This window comes from Taudactylus pleione, unplaced genomic scaffold, assembly GCF_031769625.1.
Source record: "Taudactylus pleione unplaced genomic scaffold, aTauple2 ptg000724l, whole genome shotgun sequence".
NCBI classification, from domain to species: domain Eukaryota; kingdom Metazoa; phylum Chordata; class Amphibia; order Anura; family Myobatrachidae; genus Taudactylus; species Taudactylus pleione.
This window is the reverse complement of record NW_028285126.1, coordinates 97865-109484: the sequence shown is the minus strand read 5'-3', so window position 1 is coordinate 109484 and position 11620 is coordinate 97865. Positions and strand designations below refer to the sequence as shown.

At 55.5% G+C, this 11620-nt stretch overlaps 1 protein-coding gene across 1 annotated transcript in view; it reads left to right on the top strand.

Annotated features, from left to right (window-relative positions):
- The first annotated feature begins 1225 nt into the window (after nt 1–1225).
- The window catches only part of CSNK2A2 (casein kinase 2 alpha 2), a 43966-nt gene continuing 33571 nt past the window's right edge, over nt 1226–11620 (top strand). Inside the window, exons 1-3 of the mRNA XM_088456855.1 lie at nt 1226–1501; nt 9219–9330; nt 9765–9866. Coding sequence (XP_088312981.1) covers nt 1398–1501; nt 9219–9330; nt 9765–9866 — 318 coding nt within the window. The 5' untranslated portion in view covers nt 1226–1397. The remainder of the gene's footprint in view (nt 1502–9218; nt 9331–9764; nt 9867–11620) is intronic.

Here is an 11620-nt window from a genome sequence, read left to right as displayed (position 1 = left end):
CTTTTGCCTTATGGCAAGGTGCTCCATCATGCTGGAAAAGGCATTGTTCATCACCAAACTGTCCTTGGATGGTTGGGAGAAGTTGCTCTTGGGGGATGATTTGGTACCATTCTATGTTCATGGCTGTGTCCTTTGTCAAAATTGTGAGTGATCCCATTCCCTCGGCTGAGAAGCAACCCCACACATGAATGGTCTCAGGATGCGTTACTGTTTCCTTCTCCGGACAAGCGTTTTTCCAGATTCCCCAAACAACCTGAAAGGGGATTCATCAGAGAAAATAACTTTACCCCAGTCCTCAGCAGTCCAATCCCTGTACCTTTTACAGAATATCAGTCTGTCCCTGATGTTTTTCCTGGAGAGAAGTGGCTTCTTTGCTGCCCTTCTTGACACCAGGCCATCCTTCAAAAGTCTTCGCCTCACTGTGCATGAAGATGCACTCACACCTGTCTGCTGCCATTCCTGCGCAAGCTCTGCACTGGTGTTCCTGCGCAAGCTCTGCACTGGTGGTGCCCCAATCCTGCAGCTGAATCAACTTTTGGAGTTGGTCCTGGCGATTGCTGGACATTCTTGGGCACTCTGAAGACTTCTTCACATCTATTGAACCTCTCTCTTTGAAGTTCTTGATGAACCGATAAATGGTTGATTTAGGTGCAATCTTACTAGCACCAATATTGTAGACTGTGAAGCCCATTTTGTGCAAAGCAATGATGACCGCACGTGTTTCCTTGCAGGTAACCATGATTAACAGTGGAAGAACAATGATTTCAAGCTCCACCCTCCTTGTTAAGCTTCCAGTCTGTTATTCTAACTCAATCAGCATGACAGAGTGATCTCCAGCCTTGCCCTTGTCAACACTCTCACCTGTGCTAACGAGAGAATCACTGACATGATGTCAGCTGGTCCTTTTGTGGCAGGGCTGAAATGCAGTGGAAATATTGTTTTTGGGATTAAGTTAATGGTCATGACATTCTGGAGTATATGCAAATTACCATCATAAAAACTGAAGCAGCAGACTTTGTGACAACCAATACTTGTGTCATTCTCAAAACTGTATATATATATATATCTATATATACAAATATCTATGTAGCTAGCTATCTATGCGTGTGAGGAGAGTGGGTGGTGAGTTGCCGCCAGTGACCGGTGGGGGCGCTGCTGAGTGTATGTAGTACTGTGTGTGATGTACTGTAGTACGAGCTGCGCTGCCTCCTCCCAGCCACCTGGTGTCGCTGTGCGCTGCTTGCCCCGGTCCCTCCCCGTCACTCTGCCCCGGAAGCCTGTGATCCCGGCCCGGCCTGGCTGTGCTGTGTGCAGCCGCCCCCCACCTCTTGTGTGCGGCTCTCCGCCGCCTCCCTAGCCCGGGGCTGCGGGGCCTGACCTCCCGCCTTCCTGCAGTCATGCCGGGCCCGCAGGCCGGGAGTAGAGCCCGGGTCTATGCCGATGTCAACAGCCTGAGGAGCCGCGAATACTGGGACTACGAGGCGCACGTCCCCAACTGGGGGTAACCGAGGGAGAATGGGGGTGTCTGTACCCAGAGAGAGAGGGGGGAGGATGGGGGTGTCTGTACCCAGAGAGAGAGGGGGGAGGATGGGGGTGTCTGTACCCGGGGAGGATGGGGGTGTCTGTACCCAGAGAGGGGGGAGGATGGGGGTGTCTGTACCCAGAGAGAGAGGGGGGAGGATGGGGGTGTCTGTACCCAGAGAGAGAGGGGGGAGGATGGGGGTGTCTGTACCCAGAGAGAGAGGGGGGAGGATGGGGGTGTCTGTACCCGGGGAGGATGGGGGTGTCTGTACCCAGAGAGGGGGGAGGATGGGGGTGTCTGTACCCAGAGAGAGAGGGGGGAGGATGGGGGTGTCTGTACCCGGGGAGGATGGGGGTGTCTGTACCCAGAGAGAGAGGGGGGAGGATGGGGGTGTCTGTACCCAGAGAGAGAGGGGGGAGGATGGGGGTGCCTGTACCCAGAGAGAGGGGGGAGGATGGGGGTGCCTGTACCCAGAGAGAGGGGGGAGGATGGGGGTGCCTGTACCCAGAGAAAGGGGGGAGGATGGGGGTGCCTGTACCCAGAGAGAGGGGGGAGGATGGGGGTGCCTGTACCCAGAGAAAGGGGGGAGGATGGGGGTGCCTGTACCCAGAGAGAGGGGGGAGGATGGGGGTGCCTGTACCCAGAGAGAGGGGGGAGGATGGGGGTGCCTGTACCCAGAGAGAGGGGGGAGGATGGGGGTGCCTGTACCCAGAGAGAGGGGGGAGGATGGGGGTGCCTGTACCCAGAGAGAGGGGGGAGGATGGGGGTGCCTGTACCCAGAGAGGGGGGAGGATGGGGGTGCCTGTACTCAGAGAGAGGGGGGAGGATGGGGGTGCCTGTACCCAGAGAGAGGGGGGAGGATGGGGGTGTCTGTACCCAGAGAGAGAGAGGGGGGAGGATGGGGGTGTCTGTACCCAGAGAGAGAGAGGGGGGAGGATGGGGGTGTCTGTACCCAGAGAGAGAGGGGGGAGGATGGGGGTGGTCTGTACCCAGAGAGAGAGGGGGGAGGATGGGTGTGGTCTGTACCCAGAGAGAGGGGGGAGGATGGGGGTGCCTGTACCCAGAGAGAGGGGGGAGGATGGGGGTGCCTGTACCCAGAGAGAGGGGGGAGGATGGGGGTGCCTGTACCCAGAGAGAGGGGGGAGGATGGGGGTGTATGTACCCAGAGAGGAGGGAGGGTGGGGGTGCCTGTACCCAGAAAGAGATGGGGGAGGATGGGGGGTGTCTGTACCCGGAGAGAGGGGGAGGATGGGGGTGTACTTACCCAGAGAGAGAGAGGGGGAGGATGGAGGTGCCTGTACCCAGAGAGAGGGGGGAGGATGGTAGTGCCTGTACCCAGAGAGAGAGTGGGGGGAGGATGGGGGGTGTCTGTACCCAGAGAGAGAGTGGGGGGAGGATGGGGGGTGTCTGTACCCTGAGAGAGAGTGGGGGGAGGATGGGGGGTGTCTGTACCCAGAGAGAGAGAGGGGGGAGGATGGGGGATGTCTATCCAGAGAGAGAGGGGGGAGTATGGGGGTGTCTGTACCCAGAGAGAGAGGGGGGAGGATGGGGGGTGTCTGTACCCAGAGAGAGAGGGGGGAGGATGGGGGGTGTCTGTACCCAGAGAGAGAGAGGGATGGGGGGTGTCTGTACCCAGAGAAAGAGAGGAGGGAGAATGGGGGTGTCTGTACCCAGAGAGAGAGAGGGGGGAAGGATGGGGGTGGTCTGTACCCAGAGAGAGGGGGGAGGATGGGAGTGGTCTGTACCCAGAGAGAGGGGGGAGGATGGGGGTGTCTGTACCCAGAGAGAGAGGGGGGAGGATGGGGGTGTCTGTACCCAGAGAGAGAGGGGGGGAGGATGGGGGTGTCTGTACCCAGAGAGAGGGGGGAGGATGGGGGTGTCTGTACCCGGGGAGGATGGGGGTGCCTGTACCCAGAGAGAGGGGGGAGGATGGGGGTGTCTGTACCCAGAGAGAGAGGGGGGAGGATGGGGGTGTCTGTACCCAGAGAGAGAGGGGGGAGGATGGGGGTGTCTGTAACCGGGGAGGATGGGGGTGCCTGTACCCAGAGAGAGGGGGGAGGATGGGGGTGCCTGTACCCAGAGAGAGAGGGGGGAGGATGGGGGTGCCTGTACCCAGAGAGAGGGGGGAGGATGGGGGTGCCTGTACCCAGAGAGAGGGGGGAGGATGGGGGTGCCTGTACCCAGAGAGAGTGGGGGAGGATGGGGGTGCCTGTACCCAGAGAGAGGGGGGGAGGATGGGGGTGCCTGTACCCAGAGAGAGGGGGGAGGATGGGTGTGTCTGTACCCAGAGAGAGGGGGGAGGATGGGGGTGCCTGTACCCAGAGAGAGGGGGGAGGATGGGGGTGTCTGTACCCAGAGAGAAGGGGGAGGATGGGGTGTATGTACCCAGAGAGAAGGGGGGAGGATGGGGGTGTATGTACCCAGAGAGAGAGAGGAGGGAGGGTGGGGGTGCCTGTACCCAGAGAGAGATGGGGGAGGATGGGGGGGTGTCTGTACCCAGAGAGAGGGGGAGGATGGGGGGTGTACTTACCCAGAGAGAGAGAGGGGGAGGATGGAGGTGCCTGTACCCAGAGAGAGGGGGGAGGATGGTAGTGCCTGTACCCAGAGAGAGAGTGGGGGGAGGATGGGGGTGTATGTACCCAGAGAGGAGGGAGGGTGGGGGGTGCCTGTACCCAGAAAGAGATGGGGGAGGATGGGGGGTGTCTGTACCCAGAGAGAGGGGGAGGATGGGGGTGTACTTACCCAGAGAGAGAGAGGGGGAGGATGGAGGTGCCTGTACCCAGAGAGAGGGGGGAGGATGGTAGTGCCTGTACCCAGAGAGAGAGTGGGGGGAGGATGGGGGGTGTCTGTACCCAGAGAGAGAGTGGGGGTAGGATGGGGGGTGTCTGTACCCAGAGAGAGAGTGGGGGGAGGATGGGGGGTGTCTGTACCCAGAGAGAGAGTGGGGGGAGGATTGGGGGTGTCTGTACCCAGAGAGAGAGTGGGGGGAGGATGGGGGGATGTCTATCCAGAGAGAGAGGGGGGGAGTATGGGGGTGTCTGTACCCAGAGAGAGAGGGGGGAGTATGGGGGGTGTCTGTACCCAGAGAGAGATGGGGGAGGATGGGGGGTGTCTGTACCCAGAGAGAGGGGGAGGATGGGGGGTGTACTTACCCAGAGAGAGAGAGGGGGAGGATGGAGGTGCCTGTACCCAGAGAGAGGGGGGAGGATGGTAGTGCCTGTACCCAGAGAGAGAGTGGGGGGAGGATGGGGGGTGTCTGTACCCAGAGAGAGAGTGGGGGGGAGGATGGGGGGTGTCTGTACCCAGAGAGAGAGTGGGGGGAGGATGGGGGGGTGTCTGTACCCAGAGAGAGAGAGTGGGGGGAGTATGGGGGGTGTCTGTACCCAGAGAGAGAGAGGGGGGAGGATGGGGGATGTCTATCCAGAGAGAGAGGGGGGAGTATGGGGGGTGTCTGTACCCAGAGAGAGAGGGGGGAGTATGGGGGGTGTCTGTACCCAGAGAGAGAGGGGGGAGGATGGGGGGTGTCTGTACCCAGAGAGAGAGAGGGGGGAGGATGGGGGGTGTCTGTACCCAGAGAGAGAGGGGGGAGGATGGGGGGTGTCTGTACCCAGAGAGAGAGAGGGGGGAGGATGGGGGGGTGTCTGTACCCAGAGAGAGAGAGGGGGGAGGATGGGGGGTGTCTGTACCCAGAGAGAGAGGGGGGAGGATGGGGGGTGTCTGTACCCAGAGAGAGAGGGGGGGGAGGATGGGGGGGTGTCTGTACCCAGAGAGAGAGGGGGGGGGAGGATGGGGGGGTGTCTGTACCCAGAGAGAGAGAGGGGGGAGGATGGGGGGTGTCTGTACCCAGAGAGAGAGAGGGATGGGGGGTGTCTGTACCCAGAGAAAGAGAGGGGGGGAGTATGGGGGGGTGTCTGTACCCAGAGAGAGAGAGGGGGGGAGTCTGGGGGGTGTCTGTACCCAGAGAGAGAGAGGGGGTAGGATGGGGGGTGTCTGTACCCAGAGAGAGAGAGGGGGGAGGATGGGGGGTGTCTGTACCCAGAGAGAGAGAGAGGGGGGAGGATGGGGGGTGTATGTACCCAGAGAGAGAGAGGGGGGAGAATGGGGGGTGTCTGTACCCAGAGAGGGATGGGGGGTGTCTGTACCCAGAGAGAGAGAGGGATGGGGGGTGTCTGTACCCAGAGAAAGAGAGGGGGGAGGAAGGGGGGTGTCTGTACCCAGAGAGAGAGAGGGGGGAGAATGGGGGGTGTCTGTGCCCAGAGAGAGGGATGGGGGGGTGCCTGTACACAGAGAGAGGGGGGAGGATGTGGGATGTCTGTACCCAGAGAGAGAGGGGGGAGGATGGGGGGTGTCTGTACCCGGAGAGAGAGAGGGGGGGAGGATGGGGGATGTCTGTACCCAGAGAGAGAGGGCAAGGATGGGGGTGTCTGTACCCAGAGAGAGAGAGGGGAGGATGGGGGAATGTCTGTACCCAGAGAGAGAGGGGGGAGGATGGGGGATGTCTGTACCCAGAGAGAGAGGGCAAGGATGGGGGTGTCTGTACCCAGAGAGAGAGAGGGGAGGATGGGGGAATGTCTGTACCCAGAGAGAGAGGGGGGAGGATGGGGGATGTCTACCCAGAGAGAGAGGGGGGAGGATGGGGGTGCATGTACCCAGAGAGAGAGAGAGAGAGAGAGAGAGAGAGAGAGAGGGGGGGAGGAGGATGGGGGATGTCTGTACCCAGAGAGAGATAGGGGGGGGAGGATGGGGGATGTCTGTACCCAGAGAGAGATAGGGGGGGGGGATGTCTGTACCCAGAGCGAGAGAGAGGGGTGAGGATAGGGGTGTCTGTTCCCCAAGAGAGACGGGGGATTGGGCGGTGTCTGTACCCCGAGAGAGTATATGGTGGGGTCATGGTAGAGAGGGGAGGATGATGGTGCTGTGGTTGGGGATGTGGTACAGAGTGGGTAGGTTGGAGGTGCTGTAAATAGAGAGGGAGGTTGGAGTTGCTGTAAATAGAGAGGGTAGGTTGGGAGCGTGGTACAGAGAGTGGGTAGGTTGGAGATGCTGTAAATAGAGAGGGGAGGTTGGGAGCGTGGTACAGAGAGTGGGTAGGTTGGAGGTGCTGTAAATAGAGAGGGAGGTTGGGGCGTGGTACAGTGAGTGGGTAGGTTGGAGGTGCTGTAAATAGAGAGAGGAGGTTGGGAGCGTGGTACAGAGACTGGGTAGGTTGGAGATGCTGTAAATAGAGAGGGGAGGTTGGAGATGCTGTAAATAAAGAGGGGAGGTTGGGGGCGTGGTACAGAGAGTCTAGGTTGGAGATGCTGTAAATAGAGAGGGGAGGTTGGGGTGTGGTACAGAGAGTGGGTAGGTTGGAGATGCTGTAAATAGGGAGGGGAGGTTGGGGTGTGGTACAGAGAGTGGGTAGGTTGGAGATGCTGTAAATAGAGAGGGGAGGTTGGGGGCGTGGTACAGAGAGTGGGTAGTTTGGTTCTGTAAATAGAGAGGGGAGTTTGGAGGTGCTGGAAATAGAGAGGGGAGGTTCGTGGTACTGTAAATAGGGGAGGTTGGGGCGTGGTACAGTGAATGGGTAGTTTGGTGGTACTGTAAATAGAGAGGGGAGGTTGGTGGTACTGTAAATAGAGAGGGGAGGTTGGGGCGTGGTACAGTGAGTGGGTAGTTTGGGGGTTCTGTAAAAAGAGGGGAGGTTGGGGCGTTGTACAGTGAATGGGTAGTTTGGTGGTACTTTAAATAGAGAGGGGAGGTTGGAGGTGCTGTAAATAGAGAGGGGAGGTTGGGGCGTTGTACAGTGAATGGGTAGTTTGGTGGTACTGTAAATAGAGAGGGGAGGTTGGAGGTGCTGTAAATAGAGAGGGGAGGTTGGGGCGTTGTACAGTGAATGGGTAGTTTGGTGGTTCTGTAAATAGAGAGGGGAGGTTGGAGGTGCTGTAAATAGAGGGGAGGTTGGGGCGTGGTACAGTGAGTGGGTAGTTTGGTGGTTCTGTAAATAGAGAGGGGAGGTTGGTGGTACTGTAAATAGAGAGGGGAGGTTTTGGGTGTGGTACAGTGAACGGGTAGTTTGGTTGTACTGTAAATAGAGAGGGGAGGTTGGGTGCGTGGTACAGTGAATGGGTAGTTTGGTGGTACTGTAAATAGAGAGGGGAGGTTGGGGCGTGGTACAGTGAGTGGGTAGTTTGGGGGTTCTGTAAATAGAGAGGGGAGGTTGGAGGTGCTGTAAATAGAGAGGGGAGGTTGTTGGGGCGTTGTACAGTGAATGGATAGTTTGGTGGTTCTGTAAATAGAGGGGAGGTTGGAGGTGCTGTAAATATAGAGGGGAGGTTTTGGGCGTGGTTCAGTGAATGGGTAGTTTGGTGGTTCTGTAAATAGAGAGGGGAGGTTGGAGGTGCTGTAAATAGAGAGGGGAGGTTGTTGGGGCGTTGTACAGTGAATGGATAGTTTGGTGGTTCTGTAAATAGAGGGGAGGTTGGAGGTGCTGTAAATAGAGAGGGGAGGTTTTGGGCGTGGTTCAGTGAATGGGTAGTTTGGTGGTTCTGTAAATAGAGAGGGAAGGTTTGGGCGTGGTACAGTGAATGGGTAGTTTGGTGGTTCTGTAAATAGAGAGGGGAGGTTGGAGGTGCTGTAAATAGAGGGGAGGTTGGGGCGTGGTACAGTGAGTGGGTAGTTTGGTGGTTCTGTAAATAGAGAGGGGAGGTTGGTGGTACTGTAAATAGAGAGGGGAGGTTTTGGGTGTGGTACAGTGAACGGGTAGTTTGGTTGTACTGTAAATAGAGAGGGGAGGTTGGGTGCGTGGTACAGTGAATGGGTAGTTTGGTGGTACTGTAAATAGAGAGGGGAGGTTGGAGGTGCTATAAATAGAGAGGGGAGGTTGGAGGTGCTGTAAATAGAGAGGGGAGGTTGAGGCGTTGTACAGTGAATGGGTAGTTTGGTGGTACTGTAAATAGAGAGGGGATGTTCGTGGTACTGTAAATAGAGAGGGGAGGTTTAGGCGTGGTACAGTGAATGGGTAGTTTGGTGGTTCTGTAAATAAGGAAGGGAGGTTGGAGGTGCTGTAAACAGAGGAGAGGTTGGGGGCGAGGTGCAGTGAGTCAGTAGTTTGGCGGCGCCTTGCATGGAGAGGGGAGGTTGGAGGTACTGTGGAGCTACATGGGAGGTTGGATTCTTTTTAATTGATTTGGTTCATCTAGGTCTCCAATCCCACAAGTTGGTAGGTTAGAAACCGTCACCTACACATAACAAAGAACACAATTAGCTTTCCATCCCCTACTAATGTATACTGCAGCAGGTGCTGGCTACTCACTAATATACACTCCTCCCCTCCAAGCCTCTGTCTGCTGGGTACACACTTGTCCATATATTGTTCGTCGATCGATGAGCGATATATCGGTAGCTGTGTACACCTGTGTATTTCTGCAGCTCAGCCGATATATCTGAGGTCAGTTGGTAAGTGTGTATAGCTTACCGATCGTCCACTCAGACGGCGAATTGGTGGGTGAAGTGTGTGCCCATTATTGCTCATCTTTCCTTAATGTTGTGTAGGACAACGGCTGTTCCAGACTAGATAACGATCAGCCCCCCCTCCCCCGACAGTTATAATTGTTTCCATACGTTACAATCACATGAGACAATATAAAGTCCCCGGACACCTGTAACTGCTGAAGCCGGGTGGTTTGGTCTGACTGTAGCTCTGTCTGCTTCATAGGAACCAGGAGGACTATCAGCTTGTGAGGAAGCTGGGACGCGGCAAATACAGCGAAGTGTTTGAGGCTATAAACATCACTAATAACGAGAGAGTCGTGGTCAAGATCCTTAAGGTGACCAGCTCCCCATCCTCTGCCCTCCTGCCCGCTCTGTCTTCTGCCCGCTCTGTCTTCTGCCCGCTCTGTCTTCTGCCCGCTCTGTCTTCTGCCCGCTCTGTCTTCTGCCCGCTCTGTCTTCTGCCCGCTCTGTCTTCTGCCCGCTCTGTCTTCTGCCCGCTCTGTCTTCTGCCCGCTCTGTCTTCTGCCCGCTCTGTCTTCTGCCCGCTCTGTCTTCTGCCCGCTCTGTCTTCTGCCCGCTCTGTCTTCTGCCCGCTCTGTCTTCTGCCCGCTCTGTCTTCTGCCCGCTCTGTCTTCTGCCCGCTCTGTCTTCTGCCCGCTCTGTCTGTCTTCTGGCCCTCTTGTTTCTCTATCTGACCCCCTCCCCTCTTTCTCTTGCTTCTGACCTCCCCAAAGGAATGAAATAAAGTAAATATCTGGTATTTTTGTAGCCGGTGAAAAAGAAGAAAATAAAGCGGGAGGTGAAGATCTTGGAGAACTTGCGCGGCGGCACAAACATCATCCGGCTCCTGGACACTATAAAAGACCCCGTGGTGAGTGCTGTGGAGTCTGGGGCTCAGGGCTCTGTGTTCCATCACCCAGCTTTGTCCTGAGTGATCGGGGGCAGATTATTCTCTAGGGCTGGATGAGATCACGGTGCTCAGGGTTTCACACACACCATAGGGTCATCCAATCCAAAGCTCGGGGTAGCGGATCTCTCCCCTTATATAGACAGAGCTAACCAGGGGCAATTATATCTACCATCCACGTGTAGCCGTAGGTCACTGCCCCATCCCCTGACCACCTTCTAGGTCTCTGGACTTGATTCCGAAAAGAGGACATTTCTGGTTGCCCATGTAGTCACTGGTATGTGGGCACAGACTGTCACCCGTGGCCACCATTGTATATTACCATTGCACTGGGTTAGAGAGCATTTCTGCCATATGTGCAGGGTTATAAAAGCTGCTTTCTTCTTTAGGGTCCATAGGGCTCCACAGGGGAGACAATGGGGTGTAGGTGGAACCTGGAGGACCGGACACCAACAGCAAAGCTTTTCAATCCCAGGATGCTCCGGTGCTTCCCCCTATACCCCGCTCACAGCCTGAGGGTAACTCAGCGTCGTTGGTGTCCGGCAGGAGCGGGGTCACCGTTAGACAGTGGGGCTGATATTAAGCAGCACGAGCTTATTTTATTTTTTTTTAAATCACAAAAATTTTTATTGAGTAGGTAACAATTAAAGTTGTAACCATGTCTGCATATACAGTAATAAGAATATACAGACACAATATAAATCAATAGAAATATGAGCAATATATGAGGTAATACAGATAGGAGAATTGTATTAGGAAGAAAGATAAAAAAAAGAGAGGTGGGGGGGGGGGGGGCGAGCATGGGGATGTATACAGAAAAGGAAAACTAAAAATAATAGATAAACCACTATTCCAGAGCAGGGAGGGGAGCGTTATACAGGTCATACCAAGGTCGCCGCATGAAGCTGATCCACCTTGTTGTTTTGTAGGCTAGTCAGAAATTCCATCTTGGATATGTACTAAATCCTATTTATTAGTTCCTGGTGAGAGGGTGGAGAAGATTGTTTCTAAGCTCTAGCAATCTGGTATTTAGCCGCACAAGAGACATGCAGAATTAATTTGTTGGCATGTTTAGACAATTGGCAGACTGGGACACACAAGAGAATTGAGGGGGGTGGGGGGTGAGCAGGTGTTATAGAAGCTATAAGCGAATTAACCATGGACCAAAAGGATGCCATCAGTGGGCAAGTCCACCAAATGTGGAAAAAGGTACCAACCTGGCCACACTGGCACCAACATAACTGGGAGACACTGGGGAACATTTGGTGAAGACGGTCTGGGACTAGGTAGCAGAGTGAGTACACCTTATATGAATTCTCTTTGATAGCAATGCTGATCGAGCATTTCCCAATGTTAGATTGAGCTTTCTCCCAGGTGTCAGGGGGGGATCCAAGATCCTCATCCCAGGATAGTTCATGGGCTGCCATGGATGAGCGATTTACGCTTAAAATGGAATGATACAATTGGGAAATAGCGCCTCTGTCCAAAGAACGATAGATACAAAAATGCTCCATTGGTGTGGGGACGCTGGGGAGACAAGAAGAAAGGGATGAATTGACACAGCTCCGTATTTGAAGGTATTGAAAAAAACTAGAGCACGGTATAGGATGTCTCTCTTGACTTTCTGCAAAAGATTGAGGAGCAAATCTGCCAGGGTTGGTAAGATATTGCTTCCACTCCTCCAAGTTCGCCTTCCAAGTCCACCCATCGTTTAGTAC